Source organism: Trematomus bernacchii, unplaced genomic scaffold, assembly GCF_902827165.1.
Source record: "Trematomus bernacchii unplaced genomic scaffold, fTreBer1.1, whole genome shotgun sequence".
Lineage (NCBI taxonomy): Eukaryota > Metazoa > Chordata > Actinopteri > Perciformes > Nototheniidae > Trematomus > Trematomus bernacchii.
In genome coordinates, this window is record NW_022987574.1 from 856,224 (window position 1) to 883,194 (window position 26,971).

The window sequence follows — 26,971 nt, forward strand, 5'->3', positions numbered from 1 at the left end:
ATACTAACTCTAAAAACAAAATACTAGTGATGTTATAACTGTAATTTTCTAAAAGCAGGGACTTTCAAACAGAAATTCATAAATACTTGAAAAAAAAGTCTTTGAAGGAGCCAGATTTTTAAAGAGCTGGCTTAGATATTTAACATCTGGCTCAATTACTGAGAGGGTATGCACTGAAATATTGCTTGCTATTTTTAATAAATCAAGCCGATGTTATCCTGCCAGCTTTTTGTATCTATATGAAGAACTCCTGAGGAAAACATGAGGCATATGGGATTCTTCTATAGCAGATGTTCTCCCATTCAAGCACACAGTAGTTGAAAAAGAAATGGACTGTTAAAGAAGGGGTGGTAATGGAAGTCTAAAGGGGTGGTAATGGAAGTCTAAAGGATTGAACCAGTTCAGAAAGGAAAAGAAAGGAGGAGAAGATGGGAGGCAGGATGAATGGTAATAAGAAACGGGAGCAGCACACTGTGTGGAAGACGAGAAGGAATTGGAAAGATTGAAGGAGGATTGTTGGACACAGGACAGAAACGTGCAGGGAATACATCTAGAAATTAGACAAAAAAATAGCAAGTCAAGGTAAGGGCAGGAGAAACAGGAACATTTAGCTCAAACTGGATTAATGAGTAATTAAAGCTACATGAGGTGAGATGAAGTGATGAAAGAATTGTGATACCTTCTGGGATTGCAGGACTCTGTATAATATTTGAATCACAAAACAGTCAAACTGAATCTTTTATAGTTTTACCTTGTCCCTTATCGATTATTGATGCCTCCCCTCTGTGTAGAATGTGTTGGAACTCTGTCAGTCTGATCTACTTCACTGCCAGCCAGGCCAATAGGTCAACTCTGCCTGCATACAAATGTGTCAGCAATGCTGAGTTTTTGCTCCAAGCCAACAGCAATTGCCTGGGAAACCATACATGGTTGCACATAATGGATGCAGGTTGAATCATTTTCGAGAAGTTCTGGCATCTTGGAAAAAATAAAAACAGATAAGAAGGTGAAAATGACATTTCCCACTATTAATTTCTGACATTTAATGAATTGTTATTGATTATGATCGTAAGTAAACAGCAACTTACTTGAGCAACTTTCCAATCATTGGCTGATCAAATAAAGACAACATTTCCCAATATAATACACACCTAAACAGTATGTGCATTTGCTATGTAGAATATTTGAGACTTTGAAGTGTAGCCTGATAGATGTTTGGGGCTATTTACGTCACTATTGGTTAAAAAGTGTAACCTTTTCCCAAATCAAGGACTACAATCCAACCAAGATGTTGTTTACTGGCCAACAGAGTGAAGTCAGTCACTTTAACATAATCCACAAATATTTGTGTCCATGCTAAAGACCAGACTGATGACCAGACAAGCAAGAACTGATGTTGGTTATAGCAGGGAATCACCACAATACAAGAAGTGTCTTCGTTAACATAATTGACTGTAACGGCTTCACAGTCTAATATGACAATATTTAAAATTAATTTAAAGGTTAATTGGGTTTATTCAAAGTCCTATCTGTCTCTTAAAACTGAGTTGTTATACATAAAAGGGCTTTATTATCTCCACCAATCAACTGATGTTGATGTCACCCGTTTTATCTTGAAGTCAGTAATCAAACCACACTCATTATTGAATTTTAAATCCAATGTGTTGGCACTACTAAAATGAATGTAACTCTAAATACTTTCTGACTGTATTGCAAATGTCATAGTATCTCTCTCAAGCTTCTAGTATTCTGTTTTAGAGACTGTCTGAGAGGAAGTGATTCTTCTCTGTGCCATATTCTTTGTTATTAGATTGCCTTATATTGTGGGTTATTTTGTTACGAGTGACAACGGTAGCTGGAACTTCTACGCTTTTATTGCACCATCTAGAATGTGTGTGTGTATAGGTCAAAAGTTCAGGATGTTCTGTCTAGCTTCACATGCCTGGTTTGATATGTGTGAAACAAGAAGGAAACATACATCCTTTCCATTCACAGCCAATTTAGCATCTTTTTATCAATGGTAAGCTTAATAGAGGTAGGTGAGGTAAAGGCAGAGGTGGGAGTAAGTCCTACATGTGCAAGTCATGAGCAAGTCTCAAGTCTTGACCTACAAGTATCAAGCAAGTCCCAAGTCACTGTGGTGAGAGTCAAGCAAGTCAAGTCAAGTCATTGCTCAGGTCAAGCAAGTCAAGTCAAGTCATACAAAATTCTGATGAATAAGCCCAGTTTCCACATTTAAATCAGTTAAAAGACAGTGGTTATGAAAATGGATTTAACCCACACTATGATCTTCATTACATACACAGTTAATCATTTGAAATCTAATTTAGACCGATGACAATCATATTAGATTCATATTAAACCTAGAACTGCAGACAATATAGCTAGGACTCAGTCAAAAAGTCTGTTCAAAAAGGCAGAATTCCAGGTAAGAAAATCATATATGGCATTTGCCATTACACATATTTCATTAAAAATGTCTGTTAACACTAGAACCGCCAACAGCGTCAGCACCTACATAGATATCATTTTCAAATCATTGAATTTGTTCCTCTTCATAATTTCCTTATAAACTAAGTAGGACGATTTAAAACTCAGTTAATTGGGTTAATTTAGAAATTGCTTCAGTTTATCATCATAACAGATCAAAAAGTTCAGATTCATTTTACAATAAATCAAGGAATGATGCACTTCTACAAACAAAAACAACATAATTAAAACATTTAAACAAACTACTAAAAGTAGATGAACTACATTATTCAACAGTTTACAGTAACTTCTGATAATAACACAGGGGAAATAAACGAGGCATCTCTTTTCCTCTAGCTCTCTCTCTCCCTCTCCCTCTCCTGACAGCCCGTCAGTATCAGGGTTAGTCAAAATGAATCCCTTGGCGGTTCTAGTGTTCATTTACCGTTTTGTCTTCTCTTTGCAATGCTTAATCGATTTGAAACCAAGTTTAACGTAGCTTAAACTTAACGTTAGCTTTCTAGCTAACACAACACATTCACGCACCTTTCTCTGTGGGTTTTTTTGTAGTGACGAATGAAGTTGGATGTTGTGGTGGTCGTGTCACTGATCTTTATGCTGCAGACCCTGCATACCGCTGTTCTCTTCTTATTAGCGTCATCGACAACATAATCCTTGAATCCAAACTTCACTATTTTTGGAGTAACGCAAGCCGCTGCCATGTTAACTGACACTCCTGCCGTCTAGTGGGTTGCCAGGTTTGCGCGCACAGCGCTATAATCACCCAATCACGTTTTTTGAAAAAACTAAACGTAATATCTCACTACAAAAACAAACGCAAATATTTAATTTTCAGTCAAGTCCTTTCAAGTCATCAAGCTTAAGTCAAGTCTCATGTCATGAATACCAAGTCAAAGTCAAGTCAAGTCTTTTATCAATGTTAGTCAAGCAAGTCTCAAGTCAAAAAATATGCGACTCGAGTCTGACTCGAGTCAAGTCATGTGACTCGAGTCCCCACCTCTGGGTAAAGGTCAGGTATGACACGGCCACTTAAACAGCAGAACTGTCAACAATGCTAATGCATGTGTAAACTGATTCATTCCTGATTTCATACAGGACAAATACACTGCAGACGAATGAATACATTACTGCAAGAACTTACTACTTTGAACTGCTCAATAATACCCAATATTTCATTCTCTCCATCTTTTAATGTGTTTGTGTGTGAGGCAGAAGATGGAGGAATAAGATTTGTGTGTGTTTTTGTTCATATGTGTTTGGAGTTAAGTTAAATATGGTTCATTTGCAGCCCATGCATCAGAGCCACTAGAAGATATTACTCTTATCGTTGCTGCTACGTGTGTATGCTGTGGATTTGCATATCTAGAAAGACTGTTTGTATGTCTGTGTGTGTGTGTGTGTGTGTGGGGGGGGGGGGGGGGGGGGGGGGATGGACATGCAGGTTAACCTTAAAAAGGGTCAGTGCCTTCAGAACAATTCTTGTCATCTTAAGAGGACACTGGCTCTATCTCTGTAATTGCAAAATGCAGTTGTTAGAGCCTCTGCGTAAGCATTCATGTCATGGAAGTGGATCTATATTTCATGAAGCTTCTATATGCACTCATGCTGTGTGTGTGCATAGTGTCATCATATTAACTATTTGTGTACACAGTATCTTTGCGATTTAGTCTACCCCTCTTCTCCTTTATTAAGTCATTATGTATTGTATCTGCCTTTCTGCTTTCTCAACCCTTCACCCCACCTCTTTTTTACTCTTTATCCTCCCTTTCCTTTTTCCTCGTGACTTGCCTTTCCTATTTCTCAATATCTGATTGCCTGTCTGTTACAAAAAGGGTCGATGAAAAAACTAGGAATTAAATAAGATGGCTAGAGTCACAAAAAATGTATCTTTAGGTGCTTTTATTAACAGCCAAAATGCTAAAAGAACACAAAGTAACAAGGATCTACAGAAAGAAAACAAACCTCAATATATACGTACAGGTCGAGGACATATAACTGGTACCTCTCTGCTCTACAGCCACAGTCAGACTAACCTCAAAACACTTGTGGCCAGAGGTTTATATATGTTAAGCCCCTCCCCATAGGACAATCCACTATTTATACCCTTAATTACTGTTATTCTTATCTACAAACATATTCAAAATGTAAGGCAAATTATTTTAACACAATAAATCAAATAGGTCAACATATTCTATATTTCGGACCACAGAAGCCTTAAACAAGAAAATTGCCGCCCATGCACTACTGTACATGGTATGGACAATTGAGCACAGGTGTTTCCACTGATTGAGCCTCTACTTAAGGCTGCAATTTCCTGTTGCTCTGTTTGGCCTTCACAACCTTGAACGAGAGGGTAAGCAGGTTACTTTGGCACAGCATAGTTGTATATGACTTCAAATAAATCTGTCTTGAACAAATAATGACTTGGGTTTTATTTATCAATGTCCAGCTAAGTTATTAATGTGTTTCCCTCAGTGTGCCTTTTACCATGCCCCTATGCCAACAGTGATGAAGGCTTCTTCTTCACACTCTCTCTACCCAGGTGCTGTCTCTAGGTGCAGATGTGTTGCCCGAGTACAAGCTCCACGCTCCTCGCATCCACAAGTGGACGGTGTTGCACTACAGCCCGTTCAAGGCGGTGTGGGACTGGCTCATCCTGCTGCTGGTCATCTACACCGCCATCCTGACGCCCTACTCAGCCGCTTTCCTCCTCAACGACCAGGTGGGGGCTCATATAGGGATCATTAATCATTAATCAGACAGCTGTCAAGTCGATTTACCAATGACAAATTTACTCCATAGGGGCTTTACATCTTAACAATACAAGACTCTTAGAGTGGAGTCTATGGACCAAACCTAGAGTTCTCAGGATTAGTTCAAGATGGACAGTAAATGTGTAATACATATCAACATAGGGCTCGGTTTTATACCAGTTTTTCTGTTACGTTCTGTCATGACGTGGAGTGAGTTTGCAAACCACTGTAACCGTGAAGAACAAACAGACATGTTGGTTTGTTAAACCACTATACTTACAAGCATAAAGCACACATACAAGGGAAATCTACCTGCCTCAACACCTCATAAACCTGATAACACCTGATTATTTTCAATCCTATTCGGAGCCAAGGAACACATCTATTTTTTTAATAGTTGTGCTCTTCTTAAGATACATTTCCCTAAATTGGCATGAAATTGAAAAGAGGTAAACTTGTATTTTAAGTGGAGTATACCTTTAAATGCAGTTATATCGCCACTGCAAAGAAGCTGAAAATAAAACACAATATATATCGCCCACACCTATATCAAGAGAAGTTAAAGCATCTTCATTTATCTTACACAAAAAGTAAAGAGATCACATTTTTTAAAAGGGTTTTGACCGTGATACATAGTGATAAAGAAATATATTATATATATTTACGAAATGCAATATGTGTAAACATAGCTAGTGCTTCTTAAAACCTGTTCTACACCGCCCCCCCGATACCGGGGGGGAAAACGCATCATCTGCAGGAAACAGCGTCTGAGGGCATCTTAATATTCAATAAACTATGAATGTTTTATATCCATGTAACGGGAAGAAACTCAGCTAACTGATCATTTAAAAAAAAAAAAAAAATGTAAACCCACAAAGCTAACGCTGAGCCTCTAAATTAGCCACGAGCGAAAAAATGCTAACGCATTACTGCACAGAAACTCACTCATAACACCCTTATTACTTATCGTAGCTGCACGTCCAACCCATCGATTAGATTGTGAGAAGACACAGAATCGATCGGAACATACATTATCACTGCATGATAAGAACTTGCGAAGATATTAACAAGAACAGACATCAAAACATGTGGCGCTAGGTAGCTAAAAATGGCAAAATGGCTTAACTTGGTCGTTGTCTGGTCAAAAGTGGTCTTCATTGGCATTAAAACGATAAAAACGCTGCTGAAGTTAATCCATAGGTTAATCCAATGTGTCTGTGTCCCTTTGAAATGATTTCTGATAATCCATAAGCAATAAACCTGCTTTTCCGTTTCCAGATGTCAGAGCGAGAGATAGGTTCGCTCTCATGCAAAACTGCGTGCGCATAGCTCTCATTTCTCAATGGTAGTGTGTGTATGTATGTGGAAATTCCCCTTCGATTCTATTGGCTCTAACGGTCAAAAAGAGATGTCAATCACCAAAATCGACCAATGGGTTCTAGAGAAACGGTAAAAACGGCCATTTCCACCCAAATCACCTCAGAGGTGGAGTTTTTTTTGCTAAACCTCTCTAAAAAGGTCAAATGTCACTTGTTTTGCATCAATCTTGATACAGGGTACTTATTAATGTATATGTTGTACTTTGGATTCCTAAAGCTTTTAGTCTACCTTACCATCATCCAAGGGTAGTTTTCACTATAAGTAAAAAAAGTATTTTTGGACGGACACTATAATTTACAGTTTTTTACTATGTTCAATCTGAATTTTCTTTAAAATAAAAAACATCTATATTGATTCTGACTTGTCTACATCCAACTCACAGGTTTATCATTACTTTGAGAAAAAAGATTATTAATTTAACCCTTTTAGAAGGGAAGATATGGTCATTTGTTCTGGGAATGTCATTTTCTAGCCTGAGACCTGAAAAACAGGCTCAGTGCTTAAGACAATGTATCTATCTTAATTTACAAAGTCTATTGTAGCTTTTGTTTTCTACCGTTTTGTGTTTTGATGCCCTGTAGATGGGATCCCACTGGAAACCCTGTCTCTGTGTCACCTTATTATTTATTATCTAAATATGTATGCAAATGATCTCGAATCCCCTAATGCTAGTCCATTTGAAGGAGATAACCATACAGAACTGTTCTATTTTTAGAGTGTTAGCTTATAATTATTTTCTCCTGTCTTTTTTATCTCTCCTCTCCTCAGGAAGAGGTAGCCATACAGAACTGCGGTTACTCCTGCTCTCCTCTCACTGTGGTGGATCTCATGGTGGATATCATGTTCATTATTGACATCCTCATCAATTTCAGGTCAGAAAACAAACAAATAAGTGTACAGTATAATAGCACGAGTAGTATTAGTGCATATTTAGTAGATACATTTTAGTCGTAGTAAACTCAAAAAACAGTGAAACAAGTGTTTTTATAGTTTCTAATTGCACATTTTTTATTATAGAAACTATTAATGTCAGTAAATTGACTATAATCTACACTGTTTCACTCAGGACAACATATGTGAACGTCAATGATGAGGTGGTGAGCCACCCGGTGCGTATCGCGGTCCACTACTTTAAGGGCTGGTTCCTCATCGACATGGTGGCTGCTATTCCCTTTGACCTGCTCATCTACCGCAGCGGAGAGGAGGTACGTCATAATGGAGGGAAAGAGAGGTGTTAGGGGGTATATAAACAGTTCACAAAGTGTGAGGGAGGACAAGAGGAGCGTTAGAGAGATGAAGGGATAAAGAGAGAATGTGATTGCTGCGTTGACAATGTGACTCTGCCGGTGACTTTATCTAATGGATTAAAGACAGGCAAAAGAAAAGTACAAAGACAGGAAAGGAGGAGGGAGGCATGGAGATGGAAGATAGGGAATTAGAGGAAGAAAGAAAGAGGTAAAGGTGGTTAAGTTTTTGTTTCATAATTTCATTTTGTCCGGTGGGATGCCGATTTGCAGTCAGCTGCGATAGAGCGTCAAAGTAAAATGTCACTGCCGTGCATCATTCAATGCAGTGCGCAAATTCAAACACAGTTTTTTTTATAATAGAGGATTGTTTTGAGAGTTTCAACAATGTGTTCATTATTTAAGTATTTTTTAAAGGAGATTTAACAAATAGTTTCTCCTTCTGGCTTTTCCAGAATCAGCAGTTATATTTTCTTTCTCAGTTTCATGTCTTACAATTGCTCCCTCTTCGCCCATACACTACTGTATACTGTATTAGACACTTACTAGATGAATCAATAGTAGGCTGTCAATTATGTGTTCCGACAATAAGTAATCTCCGTCATTTTGTGTAATCACTGATAGTTCTACTGTATTGCGACAAGGGTAATTTGAACCTCCTAAAACTACTAAAAACAGACATGTTAAACTGAATTAAGAAGATGGTCCATATAGTGCACTACTGTATATAGTAAACAAGAAGGGATTTCAGACACAGTCTACATATATTGGTACTAAAAAAAGAGACTATGGGATTATTCGTAAACATTTTATTTTAGTACACTTTTTGGAATATATCCAGAAGTTAAAGTTTATTTTTACAATTTTCTAATAAATAAAGGATGTATCAATATATACAAAAACAATAATCAGCTGAATATACGGATAGCCCAGAATTGTAAAAATTGTACTTCCATCAAATTGGGGGGGAAATATACCAGACCGAGGAAAAAAAAAAAAGATTCAAAATCAAAGCACCATATATCTTGACTTTATGTCTCCAGTATGGGTACTAAGGGCGTATGGCTTACTGATGATAAAGAAGTGATATAGAGAATTTAAGGACGTGGGAGGAAAGCGTCTGAAGGAAGAGGTACATGTAGGAGTTAGAAGTTGAAGGAGGAAGTAAGTAGGTTGCTGCAGCCGTCTCAGGATACTTCCTACATAATAAGGATGGAAACCACTGGGGCCGAGGTTCATCACTCCACAGCTCAGCCCAGAGTCATTGACAGATCAGGCAGTTCTTCAAATCCATCTATACGTGATGGGTGTCAGTAATAAAAAGTTATTTATAGTGATTAAACCACCCTACAAGACAAAAAAGATGAATGTAGAATCTCCCCTACTGTACGTTGAAATACTGCCCGAAGAAAGCTGTGCCAAGCTTCACTTCATAGAAACTCTCCATAGGGGCCACATAGCCAAGAAAGTGGAGATTTTCCTCACCAGACAAGCATTATTTACTATGAGGACACAACACAAGACTAGGCTCTCTGCCAGTAATCATCCAGTTATTTATTTGTTGTATGGACACGTAGGGGGCCAGCTGAATACAAGTAGAAAGGAGACAGAGTCAGAATTTACCACCTCCACGACTGTGATTCACTTTGGGACAAGACCATGGCTGCAACACCTGTGTGTGAATGTGTGTGAATGTGTGTGATTGTGTGTGAATGTGTGTGAATGTGTATGTGTGACAGCAGGTGGGAAATCTGTGAGGAGATATCAGAGCTAAGGGACTCTGTTTGGTACCGTGCTTTACAATATCTCATTACCACTACCTACACTCTGTCTCTCCCACTCCCATCAGACCACCACTCTAATTGGTCTACTGAAAACCGCTCGACTCCTGCGATTGGTGCGTGTGGCCAGGAAGTTGGACCGCTACTCGGAGTATGGCGCGGCTGTGCTCTTCCTCCTCATGTGCACCTTCGCCCTCATCGCTCACTGGCTGGCCTGCATCTGGTACAGTGCCATGAGACTGTCTGATGATTCATATAAGATTCACAGAGGAGTAATGTGGGAATTATCATGTCTCCGTCGGCATACCTCAGAACTGCTAATATTTGGGTGCTTGTGTCGTAATAATACAATTTATATCTTCCATAAAAAATATATATGTACAGTATAAATAGATTTTCTAATGCTGTGTGTTCAAGCACCAAGTTGATTGTATCCCAACTAAAGTGAGATCATAGAAAATTGATACTGCAGAAACTGTAGTAGAACATATTTCCTCAAGATTTCTGATTCAATATTAATCAAACAAATGATATAAAGACAAAACTTTTAGGAGTTTAAAAAATATATATTTTGCTTATATTTTACATACTGTAGCTTAGTAATATTGCTAACATAAATAATTATATACATACAATCGCATTGTAACTTGTTAACTTTTGATTTTTTCCCAGGTATGCCATTGGTAGTGTAGAGAGGAATGGTTCTATTGGATGGCTCCACACGCTGGGGGACCAGTTGGGAAAACCATTCAACAGCTCCATCCAAGGTAAAGAAAGGAAACATATTGCTATAATGAAGTGGATCTGTCTGTACTAGTGAGCTCATAAAACGCGTTATCATCAGGAATCTCTCATTTATTTATATTGACAACTCTAAATGTCCACTCCAGGTTCAGGACCCACTATCAAAGACAAGTACGTCACAGCTCTGTACTTCACCTTCAGCAGTCTGACCAGTGTGGGCTTTGGAAATGTGTCCCCAAACACCAACTCTGAGAAGATCTTCTCCATCTGTGTCATGCTCATAGGATGTAAGTATTGTTCATATAGTGAAAATAATTTTTCCTTGGCTTTACATCTGGGTGGGAGAAAGTGTTTTGATTCAAGGACTCCTTGTGATGAGGAGTGAAAGTGCACCAGAGCAGATCAGCGCAAATACAAATACACTTCTAACCAAAAGTAGCATATAACATTTACAGTTATATACATGTGACATAACTTGCTTGCACACAACATACTATACCAGGGGTTTTCAAAGTGTGGGAAGGTGAGCCTCCCCTCAGAGAATATAAGAACAGCCGCGCCCCCCCCTCCCAATTATTATTGCTATTATTATTATTATTGTTGTTGCTATAATGCAGGGGTATTATTATCCAGTGGAATGCCCTTACCTACTGGCCTAGTTAAATCAAAGTGGTTACTTATTTTTGTCTGGGCAGTGTAGTTTTACACACCATCTTATTTGACTTTCTCAGGGCAGACCCCCACAAAGAAAAAAATATATGTACACACGTAAGGTCATCATCTTAACAGTTTTTAATGCTCGAGTCATCCGTGAGCAGAGCATCAAGTTGGCATGCCTATTACAGCTGAATGCGGCGATTACCATCTTGTTCAGCAAAACGCCTCACAAACGTATTAACATCCAAAGCTTTAGTGCGTTTTGATTCAATGCTGAGCACAGCCAAACTTGACAGTCTCTTCTCTGTCATTGTAGACCGCAAATACCTTATTCCTTCCGTGTACTTGGGTCCGAATGCTTCTCGTTTTCTGCCGCCCGTTCAAATGAAATCGCCGCCAATCACATTTCCTCGCTCGCGCCAGGGTTACAAGGCTCGCGTCTTGTGCTGCATTCACTTGCACTCGGACATCAGGGATTTTCTCTGATAAATGTCCGATGAGCCACAACTTTTATTTCAAAACAAAGCTGCCAACTGGGGTGGCCAGACGCTGTCTCCTCTCTCACTTTAGGTAACTTCACTAAAAATCGATCCATGTTGCCGCTCGCATAAAGTTAGCTGAAGTTAACGAGCTAGATTTCATTGTTTCTCTTTATTTTTTTCTCACGCTGCGCCTCCCCTGAAGCTCTCTGGCGCCCCCCAGGGGAGGCGCGCCTCACACTTTGAAAACCGCTGTACTATACTATATGTACCATGTGTTTTGAGTTCATGGACAAACTGAAATTCCCCTGAAGGAAAAATGAATGAATGCTTTTGTGAAGTTCAATTTAGAAAATGTGGTAGAGGTGCTCTTAAGCCTCTTGTGGTCAAAATTAGTATTACAACAATAACATACAACATAGTTTTAACCTGTTTGCACAGATATAATTATTCTGTACCTTTTCTTTAATCATATACACAGAAGGCCATTGTGTATAAAAAGAAGAAGAATTTGCACCTCATTTGTTTCGTGATAACTTTATTTGTCCTCCTTTTTCAAGCTCTTATTAACATTTGTGCAGTCTCCAGACAGTAGGGTAAGGATAACGTTTCACCACATAGTGTCAATTACAGGGTAGCAAAGTTTTAAATAACTAAGATTTTGTTAGTTTTTTTATTTGTTTTCTTATACAGTACACTATTGTTCCAGCACAACCAAGCCATAGATCATCATTGTCTTTCTGAAAGCCTTTTGCCTAGTGATTTTATTTTTGTATTATTTTTGCATTTATCAACAGGGATGCTAATATCCTCTTCCATGCTTATCAACTCAACTTTATCTATACAGAGTGATACCTTCTTTAGGCTAGAAGCCTTATCAGGGAGATGATAGGATAAGAAAAATAATATGATATGACTAGGAACTAGTAACACATTATTCATAGCATGCACATATTTATTATTGTGTGTTGTGCTCATGAAATCAATTGGAATTACTTGTATTTTTAATTTAAGGTCAAGGCTATGAGAGACTGAACAAGAGCGTTATTATTTTTTGTTTTGTCTGTGATCCTTTAGTTTGGTATTTGCTTGGCCAGAAAAATGTCCTGAGGCATAAACATTTCCCATTACTGAAGTGAACTATTATGTTGCTCTGGAATCTCAGTGTACTATGAAATTGCAATGAGCATTATACAAGTTATTTGAACTCAGATTCAGAGATCAATTGTGTTGCTTGTGACATACACGTTGTTAAATGTCACACAAACTGCAGACAAACTGGGTGATGTGGACAGTGATGGGAGCTGACAGAGGTTGGGAGGTTAGCAGGATACAACTTGACAACAGGACAAAACAGGGAGACTCATGAAGGATACGACAGGAGGCACTCTGTCCTCTACAGACAAAAGCCTTTTGGATCAGTCAAACTCCTGCTGTGTCTGTTCACTCAGTTCTCAAACAATATCTGTTAATGATTCAGACGTGTGTGAGATATGTACATTTGTGAATATATACTGTTCAGTAATGTATAATCACGTTGTCGTGAGCATTTTTGGTTGTAACTGTACTTGCCGAATAGATTATAATTCAAACTTGGCTATTAAGCCTTTAGTTCTTTCCAAGCTTAGCCTAAAGGTTAGGTTCACAGTCTGCTTTCAAAGAAAAAAAAAATGACTGTGAAATGCTGAACTTTGTAAAGTGTTTTTGACACAGAAAGCGGACAGGGGATTCAGCCTCCATCACTTACATTGAAATGTGTCAGGTTGGACATTAGCTCAAATGAAATCTTATCCCTTGCCTTTACTTGTCACATATACATTTATTCAAAACTTGAGTGCAGGATAAAGGTTGACAAATTCCTAGTTTAGAACACAAATGCTTATCGCACGATAATATAGGGCTCCAACAGCCTGAGTTGTGTAAAAAAGTATTGATTTAAGGTACATTTTAAATGATGAATGGTTAATGAAGTGTACTTATATAACGCTTTATCCATTCTTTACAACTTCTCAAAGCACTTTACATTCTAAAAGTCATCATTCACCAATTCACAACCCATTTATAAAGAGCATACTGTAGCATACAACCCACAACCTTCCGATTGAAAGACGACGGCACTACCTTGCAGCCACAGTCACTTTAAAAAGGGGAGAAAAATCTAAATTCCTTAAAAGCACTATTTCTGAGATTTCAAACCAAACAGTACATCTTACGTTTCGATAGAATGATGCTTAATATTTTACAATGAAATAACATGATCTAGGAAATGTATAAAATATTCCAAGTCAGTCCAAGTGTCTTAACTGATGTATGAAAATACAGAAATAACAGTGCAGCTACCCATAGGTAGTTAATTCCACAGTTTTTGAGCCAAACCTCCAATTCACCTTTGGTGCCAGACAAAAATAAAAAAAGACTACAGCTTCACTGAGTCTTCAAGGATCCAGGTGTTTATTAAACATATCACCCAATGGTGTCAAGCTTAATCATATATTTCTCCTCAGATGAAGAGCCAGAAATATGTCAGGTCATATCAGTGTATGAAGTGTCAGTGTGTCCCTTTACTCTCAGTTAATGTATATGTTATTCTCTCCCTTCCTACCTACTTCCTCCTTCCTCACACTTCCTCCCTCTCCCTGTCTCCCACCTCCAGCCCTGATGTACGCCAGCATCTTTGGGAACGTGTCAGCCATCATCCAGCGGCTGTACTCGGGGACGGCCCGCTACCACACCCAGATGCTGCGAGTCAGGGAGTTTATCCGCTTCCATCAGATCCCCAACCCGCTCCGGCAGAGGCTGGAGGAGTACTTCCAGCACGCCTGGTCCTACACCAACGGCATCGACATGAATGCTGTGAGTTCTGATCCTCATGCACCCAAATCCTGTGTGTGTTACTATAAATGATGAGTGTTGGGCATGAATACACACCAACAAAAGGCTACAGGAGTGTTTTGAGCCTGCGTTGTACGTTATTAGGATGTGAAGCCTTTGTCTCATGATGCATGGTCCGACACCATCAGAGAAAATAGGAAAGATGTGAGTATTATAAGTAATACTAACACACACATGGGCTAGCGTGCAAATAAACAGGTTAAAGTATTTGCAACATGCATGCATCGGGTTGTCACATGCATGAATGCAACACACTGTTTTCACATACAGGTTGAAACTCACAGAGAAACACGCAGTGAGTCACACCTGCTAATTCACACAAATACACACACACATTGTCTAACAGGTTTCTCTGTCCTGTGTGATGAAGGCTCAGAAGTGACATGCATGCAACCACAGATGCAGATCATCATAAACATGTCACACACTTGAGATCGGCCGATGCAAGCATTTTATGCAGTGCATGAGTCAGTAAATGTCATGTTTATTATCTTTACAGCGAGACATTTTCACTGCTTCACAGCCTCAGCTTGAAAAAAGTACACTTTACTAAAAATATCTCTGCTCATTACATCGGGGAAGCTTTTCCAGAGTCTTTTAAAAATGGCCCATTGGAGCATAATCAGCACCACATTGTTAACTTGGAGTAAACGCTCTCTCTCTCTATACTGACTCAATCAGCTGCAAAATACTTTCTTCATGGAATGGAGGGAATATAAATGCAGCTGTGATTAGAAACTAAACGCGTTAAAGTAGTGTAAGAGCCGGAAGCAAAAATATAAATAAATATATTGTTTCTTTAGCATTTGGATTAGCAGAACACTGAAACATAGTATTTATAAAATAATCAAATGTGTATTGTGTTATTGACTTTGTCCACAGAAGCGGAGCCACAGTCTCAAATGTAATTTAATGTTTGAAAGTGTGTGGCGAAATCTGGATCAAAACTCTTATTATTTTTGGTAACCTTGAAGTTTGGGCTTTTTCTTAAAAAAATAAAACCTATGTGTTGGGTGAGTAGGCTGTTCTCTGTTGCATTTGAGACTTGAATTAATGATTAAGAATCAATTAATAGATGTTGTTTTTGATGCAGCATCTATCGCAAGACAATTTACAGATATATATATATATATATCAATAACAGATATACAAACACCTGTGTGTATTTTGTTGCAGCTTTAGTTTAAGTGTCCAAGAGGCCAATACAACCTTACTTTTTCATGGTAAAAAAACTGAAGCTTTGACAAGAACCACAATACAATATCATGACAGCAAACATTTACAAAAGCAATAACACTGTATCCTCAGAAGGCAGCAGTTCAGCATCTGCTAAATGCAACAGGAGACCAGAAATGAGAACACCTGATGTGTCCTGCTTCAAAAAATCTGACTTCAGCACATTTTGGGGCACCCCACAAATGATTACCGTGAACAGGAGTAATAGTGGATTCATTTTCAAAACCACTCCACCCGGCCTTGAAACATTAAAAAGGTGTGTATATTTGGAAGCAATGAGGCCCGTTCCAAAAGACTCAGAAACATGTTGAAAGTAGGAAATAAAAATGGTCTTACAAAGAGATGAAGATGGAGCCCAGTGAAGGCTGAAATTAGGGATAGATAAAAAAAAAAAGATAAATGGTAAAAAAAAGAAATGAAGGGTGGGTGTTTAAGCTAGGTTAAGTTCTGTATCTGACTAAATATCACTACAAAGGCCCTTTAGGAACAGAAATAAGTCTTCCTCTGAATGGTTGAAATCATAAAATATTGAACGATGCTTAATAACCATGACTTGAATGTGCCAATTGAGTAGTGTCATGTGTGGAATGGTGTAATGACAGGCTGATAAAGCTAATGTCCCATGAATGTTACCGGTAAGGGTGACTGGTATAAAAATAAAAACTGTAACAACACTATTTTATTATTCCTTTTAAAGCCTCCATAATCCGTGACATTTATTTGACATTAGCTCCGTGTTCTAAACTTGGAAAGTCAATCGCTACTAATAGCATGTATCAATTCTGATGTAACCTTTCGCTATCCATTCATCCGCTTACTTTATCCCCCCTCTTTCTCCTTTCCTTCCCCCCTCCTCTCTTTGTTTTCAAACTCTTTTCCCCCACCTGTATCTTATACCTCCTATTTGTATTTCCTTCTGTCTTCCTTCTCCGTCTGTCCTCACCTACTTCTCTCTCTCACACCTTCCTTTCCCCCGTCTCCTCCCTCTGCTTCCTTGCTCCCTCGCTCCCTCTCCCCAGGTGCTGAAAGGTTTCCCCGAGTGTCTCCAGGCAGATATTTGCCTCCATCTGAACCGAACGCTGCTGCAGAACTGTAAAGCTTTTCAAGGCTCCACCAAGGGCTGCCTCAGGGCGCTGGCCATGAAGTTCAAGACCACCCACGCACCCCCGGGTGACACGCTGGTCCACGCTGGGGACGTCCTCACTGCCCTCTACTTCATATCCAGGGGATCCATAGAGATAATGAGGGGAGACGTGGTGGTAGCCATCTTAGGTACAATACATTGTTTACATGTATATAAAGCTGTCACAATATGTTTAATTATTATTTTACCACCTAGTGTAGCCTCCTTTCACTTTTAGGCTATTAGTAACTAAGTATGAAGCAAGGACATGGCAATATTTGGAAATATATTGTTTTGGTTAAACATTTTATTTCCATTGTAGACTGTAAGTTCAATCCTTTGCAGGCCGGCTCATCGCTACTTCAATGTGAACAAGTAAGAGTAGTTCAGATAGAAATGCCTCAGTCTTGGCTTTAAATAAATAACCTGAAACTAAACCTGAATCTAAACTAAACGTTTGTCTCTGTTCTTTAGGGTACTTTCTAAAGTTTGACTTTAAACAAAGTTTGTAGACATCTTCAAAACAACTTTTTGGTTTAAGTTCAAATATGTTTCTCAAGATTCCTTTCTAAGTCTTGACTCTTTACGGGCTTGCTTGTAACAACTTAAAAAAAAAATGCATTAGCTAGAGGCGCCATCTGCTGGTGAACTTAGTTTGTTGCTCTTAAGATGAGATGAACTTGTTTGCCACCATAAACAAAAACAATAAATCAACAAAGACACTGACAAAATAGGAAAAGGTTATATCATACATTAGATGACACCATAAAAGGTTGTATTTGTTTTCACCTCTCCCAGGGAAGAACGATATCTTCGGCGAGCCAATCAACCTGTATTCCCGACCCGGTAAATCCAACGCTGATGTGCGGGCTCTGACCTACTGCGACCTTCACAAAATCTTCAGAGAAGACGTTCAGGAGGTGCTGGACATGTACCCTGAGTTTGCAGACAACTTCTGGAACAACTTGGAAATCACCTTCAACCTCAGAGATGTAAGTTTACAACCTCACCGAAGAACAAGAAATGTGACTAAATCAGACACCCTGAATACTTTGGGTCTATTACGAGCATTTTAATTATTGTGCCATTGCTTAAGCTCTATGGATAAACAAGCCGTGTAATGAATGATGGTTCTCTGTGTTGTTTTAAGTATCCAAACAAAGACTTTCCTTTTCCTTCAATAAATAATCCATGATTTTGCTTGTATTACAAATTGCATCCCAACAATGTTTCTGGTTCTCATTTCAGACCAACATGATCCCAGGCTCTCCGAGCAGTGATGACTCCAACAGTGGAGGATTCAACAAATTACGCAGACGCAAGCTTTCATTTCGAAGACGTACAGAAAAAGGTAACTCTTCCTTAAACAGCTTCACTCCACTTTTTTCTGAGGTACAAAACCTCAAATATGACCTCAGTAATTCTGATTGAAAAATAAGGTTTGTCAATGGTTGTCCTCCTTTAAAAGTTATTATCGATCTAGCTGGACTCATCAATTTACCTCTTTTCTTACACACCTTTAATCAGATGATGCAGATGCTGGAGAAAGTAAAAAGTCCCATAAGTCTGTAAGACGAAGACAGAGGGACTCAACCAAAAGTCAAAAACAGGAAGAGGCACCCAAGCGACAATGGCAGGCACATCGAAGCTCAGTGTCCTCACACTCCAGTGGTGACGAGGTAAAACTAACATTTTCATCTTGTCTACATCTAAAGTCTACTTTTGTCGCTGCCATTGGTGTGATTAAATAAAAATGGCCGTAAATGTCTTTGCTACACCTGTCAGGGGGAGGAGCCAAATATGAACAGACTCGCCCCACCGCCCGTAATGATGGAGACTCCTCAGGCTCAGGCTCAGGCCACGCCCCTGAACTTCGATGAGAACATGGAGGGTGATGGAGAGCCCAAGACAGGGAACACCTGCAACGCCCTGTCAGGTAAAACAGGACAGAGATGTTGTGAATTCTGAGGTAAGGCCTACCCAACGATTAACAAAAACTCCTCGCACTCCTTCTCCACACAGGTGCCTTCTCAGGTGTGTCCCACATCTTTAGTTTCTGGGGGGAGAGTCGGGGGGGCGGGCAGTACCAGGAGGTTCCCAGCTGCAGCCTGGCCTCCCCCCCGAACCTCAACACGCCGCTGCACAGCCTGAACCGACAGCAACGCAACCAGGTGGACACACGCTTGGAAATGCTGCAGAAACAGCTCAACAGGTGGGACGGGCTGAATGTCGAAGTGTGTGTGTGTGTGTGTTCTAGTTTGTGTGCATTCATGTGTTGGCTGCTGTTATCCTTTGTGTCCACCCTTCTACCATATATTGATGTCCCTGCTAAAAACCCTGCAGTCTATGTAGGAAGTGTCTCTCCTCCAACGCAGTTAAAACATAGAAGTTCCTCGTCCTGGAAGACGTTCCTTTGTCTGGTCTCGTTGCAGCACAGGCTGTCTCTGTGCTGGTCTTTAGCTCGGAAGCTGGCGGCGCCTCCAGCTGATTGCTCAGAGTTTTAAGGGATGGGTAGTATGTGTCAGCTAGCTGAAGGTGTATGTGAGGGGAGTAGAGGTGTGTGGGAGAACAGATTTTCCCCTGTACTTAAAATATCTGTACATATGAGGAAGTCTCTGCTGGAGTTTAGAAAGATAACCAAGAGATCTAAGTCCTAATTAGCTTTATAGAAGCCTTAGATATGCTAGATTTAATGCGAAAACGTTCACCTCCTGTGTGTAGCTGAATTATGTATGTCTCCACTGTGACTACTTGACCATAATGCCAATATTCCTATAAGATTAAATACAACTTCAGCCTCCCTGTGAGGAAAATGTATTGTAACGGCTCCAAAAGTAAGATAATAACCACAGGGTTCAAAGAGAAATGCAATATAAGAAAAACTGAGTTTAGAGAAGTTAGGCACTTTGAAAGGAAAGTTACTGCAAGAACCTTTTTAACAATATGTTTTCTACAGATTTTACTGCAGCCTTGGTTGTGCAAAACACACACAGACCAAACAGATCTGGGATTCTAAGTCGCTATGATTCAGAACTACAAGCTGTTTACTAGCATCTATTACATTTACATTTTAGATTACATTTCAGATACAGTAGCTCTTAATCTAAATGTCCTATATAACATATGCACTTAAAATGTATTCAATAACATTCATAAACTGTATTAAAGGAACTAGTTCAAATATGTTCATCAATTGCATAATGTGTGCAGGTTGGAGAGTCGCATGTCAACGGACATAGGAGCGATCATGCAGCTGCTACAGAGACAGATGGCCCTGGTCCCCCCCGCCTACAGCGCCATCTCATCACCACCTCAGGTAATACACACACACACACACACACACACACACACACACACACACACACACACACACACACACACACACATGTACGAAAAAGTAAGATGATTGTTGTCACAGTGGACAAAGAAGAATCTTTGTTTGAAGACTAATTCACACAACAGGAGTCAGGACGGAAGAAATGTTCTTATAATTATCAGACACTGACTCAGGCTTTATAGAGAGAAGGAGTAATGAGATGTTTCCTCTCGCAGGTCTCCCCCTGCCCAGGTCCCGGCCCAGCACCATGTCCAGGAGAGAGGCTGGTGGAGCCTTTTACTCCTCTAGAGACAGAGAACCTGGCCTCCTTCTCACAGGTGGAGCAGATGGTTTCATACATGCATACTTGACATTCTGTGGAGTGCAAATTTGATTTTAATATGGTTTCAGTAGCTTATAATCATAAGCATTAGGCTAAAGCTTGCAGCATATCAAATATAGCCTACATGCTGAGTTTCTATAATGGTTAATTATACAACAATCATTTATTGTATAATTTGGCTTATATTTTGTATTTACATTCATTATATAATTCAAATGTTGTACATACTTAGATTATTTATATTTGCATATTAAACATGATTAGGATGCATCACAGCAATGAGGGCTGCTTTTCACATCACAACAGTGACGCAATGTGACCTGTGAGAGTAATAAGAAAAATAAGTAACTCGTCACATTGACCTGAGTTCACTGTTCTTGCAGATCTTGGATTCCCAGGAATTTGAAGGGTTTCCGGGCCGGGACTCCCTGCAGCCCCAGGACCCCCCCCCTCATCACTGAGCAGGGCCAGCTCGCCCCCTCCGGACTGGACAGCCTTGAGCTGGGACTGGGCCCAGGTTTGAGGGTAGATATAGAGAGTGGGTCAGCAGCGGGGTCCAACTTAGGGTTAGACTTCAGTTTAGGGGTGTGTTTGGGGGCAGCTGGAACACAGGTATCATCCCTCGATTCTGAAACCCAAAGGAGGCTGTCCCTCCAGGAATCACAGACACCTCTGGACTCACGGACACCACAGAGACACGGCTCTGACCCGGGGGGGAGCTAAGGGAGAGGGAGAGTGGGATGGAGGGGGGGACACAGAGAGAGGAGGGGTGATGTTTTGTCCTGCAGTCCCTCCTGTTGGGAGATGAAAAGGCACCTACTGTACTACCACCAAAACCCAGCTACTGTATCTACCACTGATGTTTCACCTCTGACCTCTCGCTCAGAACCAGGCGGGGGGGGGGGGGAAGGGTAAGGCCTCTCTCTGTCTCTCTCTCCCACAAGTCACCCTCACCCTTTCTTCTGAACTCCATTACAACCTTTAACCAAAACCACAAACAGAGCAGAGAGGAGCTCTGCCTCGTAATGAACACAGTCAAACCGGACTGAACCGGTCTGGACCTCTGCTGAAGGAGGACACTTCACACACACGAGTGACTGCTACCCTGTAGATCACATCCTGTAGAAGAATCCCTTTACTGCTGTGTCCTATGTTGGATGACTGACAAAAACAAGACATCAACGGACAGAATAACGACGAAACAAGTAGCCATTTACGTCTTGCACTGAAAATCCTATTGATATTATTCTACTCTATATGTCCGTGGCGCTTCCGATAAACTCACAAACTGGTTGGTAAACTGTAGTGTTAGCTGGCCTAACAGGAAACCTGCTGTCCCGTTCTGTCATTGGTTCCTCCCCCCTGACGTCCTGCCCCAGGAGGCGGAGCTAACGCTTCCCTCTTCCCAAGAGCGCACTGGATTGGCTGGTTTGCACCTCAGGGGTGGGAACTGAAGGGTTAAAAGCCATGAATTTTTTTTCGATGAACATATCAGCTGCCCTAACACACACATTGTACAGATTTGCTAGAGAGTGAAGAACCTATGGCATGCTCAGGCCGTATCACTAACAGGTAAACTGGCAAACTTAGAGGTTTACCACGAGGACAGCGCAACGAAAACAGCTAACTATTAATAGTTAAACAAGCAAAACACTAATTTAACTCAATGAGTTGTGACATTATTGTGAAACAGACAACTTGTGAAAATATGAAGACATAACGCTGGCCAGCTTTCATTTCTAAACATCAAAGCACATGCATACAGAAAAAAAAGTGATTATAGTGTTTCCTAGTGAATTTGCTACCTCAGATTTCATTGATCCTTACTTTTTCTTTTCACCCTGAATGCTTTCACCTTGTACATAGTCTGTCTTGTGATGCGTAAATATACAATATATAAGTTTGCCAGTTTACAACGACCAGCCGAATGCGCCATTATTCTGTGTACAGTACAATATGCAAACACTGGCAAAGAAGTGAGTGTGCTTTAATCTTATTATGTGTGTGATTAGTTCGGGTCTGAATCTTTTCACGTGTTACATGTTGGTCCTCGTTTGCAGAGCATGGCGTTTAGTGCGTTTTGCTTCCACACACTGTAGAGGTTCACTGGATCCTAACGTCTCTAGGACACGTTTGTTTTCTTTGCCGCAAACTGGTTTAATGGCTGGTTTAAACGGTACAATGACAGATTGAGCGATTTAAAATGAGACAGCACAAACAATACTTTACAACATAGGTTTTATAATACTTATCCAGAAATGTCACAATGATAAAAGTGATGCCAGGATGAAGAAATTGTACTTCAACACCACCGGTTTTTGGAGTTTATTCCTGTCATATCATGATCAGATGTCCACCAACACACTAAGCTTCTATATAAAGCAAATTAATTTGTTTAAGGAATGGATTTACCTCAGTACGGAAGAGGATTAGGGCCACATGATTCAGTTCTGAGAAGGGTTAGAATTCTGAGATTAAAGTCAGTATTCTGATGTGGGGATTTTTTTTTTCACATCCCCACATTTTTTTTTTCATGTGGCCGTAATCCTCTTCCGTACCTCAGGGCTGACAAAAAGGCACGTTATAATAAGAGCAGGTGCAATGAAAACCTCTATAGTAAAAATGTCTGTAATATCTTCCACTTCCATCCGTTTTTTTTAAGTTTGAAGTTGCCAAGATGAAAAACCCATAACATCTTCAAATGGTCTTCCCTGATACAAAATGATCCGTGTATTCTCCTGACCTGTACCACACACTGACACGTCCCAACAGAGGAGGGAACGCTGACTGAAGTGCAATAGTCCTTTAAACAGTTAAGACTTGTAGCAGCTTAACTGCGTCCGTTTAGCACTTTATTTCTTACAGTGCAGATGTTTATAAAGACTCAGGAACGTGTCGTTGATGTTAGAAGGTTCATTTTCTGTTGTTTCAGATTTCAAAACCAAGGAGAACGGAAGGACTTTAACACGGTAACATTGTAACCTTAACTCGGGTGGAGTTCCCCTTTAATGAAGAATTGTGAAGATTGTACTGCTGCTTGCTGGTCTGAGCTATTGTATTTATTTATTGTTGAAGGATTTTTTTGATTGCCTGTGTTTTATCATTTAGTCTTGGGTCATTAGGTGCAGCAAGTGAAAGCTTTGTGTCCCTCCCCATGTGTTCTCAATAATAATCCTGAAATGAACAAGCATTATTCACTATTTATAAAGTGCTTTGTGACTGGTACACATGATTGTCATAATAACTTTGAATAATTCTGATCAATTTGCAATTGCACACAAAGCCACATTCAATACACATGGCCTGCTTTACCTGTCCCTGTATATTCAGCATCTCTCCTGCACAGTGATTGGACCGTGTGGCTGCATGTGAGCAGGTGATGCCACACTTTGTTAAAGGTGCACTTTAGTATCCAACCAAAGCAAGAGAATGCTGTAACACGTGATCATTGGTGATTTTTGAAACATGTGAATTGATTGATCTGTGATTTTAAATTTCAACCAAGGACATTCTTCAAAGTGACTTAAAATCATTGTTGGGGTGTAATTTAGATTTTAAACCTAGAGCATTATTGTGAAGATCAGGTTGGTTTGTACACTGTAAAAATAGATTATTGCTACTTTCAGATCAATTGTGATCGTAATTGAATCACTGTTGGGGTAAAGTTTATAGGACCCCCTTTTAAGCATTCTGTGAAAATGTCCTTCTTACTACTGAAGCCTCTCTGCTTGTTGTTGTGTTTTACTTTGCTGACACTCATTACCATTACTATGTTTTCAACAGTACTCCCTTCCTGTGGTCACCAAGAACAAGGGCCTATAACAAATCAATCTAAAAATGTTCCCAACCAGTGAATATGTTGTTTTCATTCTACAGTCCAGTGTTGAGGTGAAAAGCGGGCTCTCCTCCTCGCCATCACACATTCTGTAGCGAGAGTTTTGTTACTGTTCAATAAGTCACCTAGTGGCCCGAACTGTGTCTTTAAATTCAGACCTATGACCTCACAACTAGAATGTGGTTATTGTCGACTCTCCTTCCTTGTATGTAGACTTTAGTGGAATACTCAATGCTACAGAATACATTTATGTAATGCATAATGCATAATATAACAGTCTGGGGTGCACTTTGAAAACAAATCATCTTTACGGGACTGAGTAATGGGTGGTTTGTGGGCTTGGGGGAGGGGTTTAATAAGGAGGATAGTTTTCCCTTTGCATTTGAATACACACAAACATAAAAAACCCAGCGTGCACCGTCACACACACAGACACACACACATACACACACACCCCTTCCTTATTGGCTCTTCCACAATGCTGAGCTTTTTTCAGCCCTGTTCAACTTTCTATGAGTTCCGACAGACTTGAGTCGTGTATTTGTAGATATTTTGAGCACTTGGGGAGGGGGGGGTTTTGGTAACGTTTACACAACACTGGATCTGCTCCGTCACTCCTTGCCTGTACATACCTTCTTCTACTTGTAAAGGAATCAAGCTCTTTGGCACTCGTATAGCCAGCACTATGCAGAAACTGAAACATTTCTTTGGCATGCTTTGAAATGCAAAATAATATAGAGGAAAATATACTAAATAAATCAAGTCTGCTCTAATTTCTTATTAAAATAATCACCTTATTGGGGGGGAAAAAATAAGTGGATAAAGCTCTCCATGGTTAAAATGGATATGAAATGTGATTAGGATGATGATGCTAAATACTTTTAATATCGTGCACATTTTTACTTGCATGCTGCACTGAGAACCATCAAGCAATGCGAAGGTTTGACGTGCAAAGCAGCTGATTTTCGCTGTATGCTTGCAAACTGTGTGTAGAGTGAAACACTGAATTCTTCCAGGTTATGGGAGATTTATATATACATATATATATACATACAACTTCCAGATCATGGAAGAGATGGTTACTGAATAGCTGCAAATATAGTGATACAATATTCCATTGTATATTTGTATCTTTGATTGTAATGGAGTGATGCATGTGAGGCTGTCCTGGGCAGAACTTTTTCCCACATATCTCGGGGCGCTTGATTTCCCCTGTTTCCACTCCTACCAATGAAATCAAGTGAATAAAAAACTACTTCTGCCCATCTGACTGAAGACTGACTGTTATCAACACATCTGAGTGCAGTTTTTGACCACATCTTACTTTCTTATCAGTGCATGAGGGGTTAAAATATGTTAGCAAAAGCATTTATTAAACACATTTTGCTGAAAAGTACTGAGTTATGTCGCTTAAAAACTCTCACAAATGTTTTGAAAATGGTTAATCTTTTCAGTGATGTGTACTCTATTGCAGTCCCTGGAATATTACCTGTTGGTTTATAATACTGGGCTGGACAATGCAGTGCTTTATTCATATCAAATGTTAAAGATGGGGAAATGGTGAAGCTTTAGGTTCTGATTGTGTGATAGCATTATCAACGGTTGAACTTTATAACATTTCAATAATATTTCTTTCAATAAACCTCTTTGAAAGCAAAGTAATGACTGATTTGTATCTTATTTTGAAGGATTGTTGTTTTTTTCACATATTTTAATCGTGAAGAACAATCATAGACTGTTAGAACAATCTGTGTTGTCTCACCTGAATGAAAACGTTGTTAAATTAAAATCCCCAGGCTTTCAATGCTTAAATAATATTTCCCATGGCTGCTTCCTTTCTTTTTCCTCTTCCCTATAACCCAACATACCAAAAAATACCAAAAAGGTATTTCATGGCTTTTGGAGACCTCTATTGTAGACTGAGCTCTGACTTTCTTACAAACAAACAAACAAACAAACAAAACATTCACTTCTGCATCGTTTTTCAAGATACTCAAAGACACTTGTACGACAAGTTAAAAATATAGGTAACTAATAACATTCTGAATCCTCAAAGGGTGAGTAACTTGCTCTGCATATCAGTGCAGTCATGGCTGTGTTTTGGGAGAGATTTCCTGAGGGAGGGGGTAGAGCAGAGTATATTCATTTATCTGTGATGTCAGAATATATATATATAATCTGACATCAGACAAATGATGCAAACTAGAGTAAGAGACACACGGGGACTGCCGTTTGCCATTTTCATCACTAGGTGTCACTATAAACCTACATTATATGAGGTTGAACCATTTTGAAGTTTAGCTGCTTTAGAATTTTTCCCCTCAGGTTTTTTATATGGAAAGTTATTGTAATTTGACTGTCTCTGACGGGAAAATGGGCGGATATAATGTGAGAAAGAGATAAAATGTCATGCATTTCCATTCGCAATACATATAATTTATTGTCAGTATCGGCAGTTCTAAACATAATTATGATTTGCCATAAAAGCTGTTGTGCTTAACTATTACTATGTATTTGTAGAATACAGATTTAATGATCGAAAAGTGAAACTAAGGCTACACCTGGGCCGTCGTCAATACAGGTTAATATGTGTGTCATTTCTAGTTTAAAACCGGAGTGTCTCTATTTTCTTCAATTACTCATGGTGACATTCCAGTGATCTGTGCGATATACAAGGGCGTCTTCCTGGGCCTTGGCC

General features: G+C 39.6%; 1 protein-coding gene across 1 annotated transcript in view; it reads left to right on the plus strand.

Moving 5' to 3' along the window:
* Positions 1–25,925, plus strand: part of kcnh2b (potassium voltage-gated channel, subfamily H (eag-related), member 2b) — a 232,811-nt gene extending 206,886 nt beyond the window's left edge. Inside the window, 18 exon segments of the mRNA XM_034126727.1 lie at positions 5,033–5,212; positions 7,392–7,495; positions 7,690–7,828; positions 9,717–9,871; positions 10,321–10,415; positions 10,539–10,679; positions 14,182–14,381; positions 14,505–14,564; positions 16,676–16,928; positions 17,578–17,771; positions 18,028–18,130; positions 18,307–18,458; positions 18,565–18,715; positions 18,802–18,991; positions 19,990–20,095; positions 20,332–20,433; positions 20,822–20,886; positions 20,888–25,925. Coding sequence (XP_033982618.1) covers positions 5,033–5,212; positions 7,392–7,495; positions 7,690–7,828; positions 9,717–9,871; positions 10,321–10,415; positions 10,539–10,679; positions 14,182–14,381; positions 14,505–14,564; positions 16,676–16,928; positions 17,578–17,771; positions 18,028–18,130; positions 18,307–18,458; positions 18,565–18,715; positions 18,802–18,991; positions 19,990–20,095; positions 20,332–20,433; positions 20,822–20,886; positions 20,888–21,161 — 2,664 coding nt within the window. The 3' untranslated portion in view covers positions 21,162–25,925.
* Positions 25,926–26,971: the final 1,046 nt, after the last annotated feature.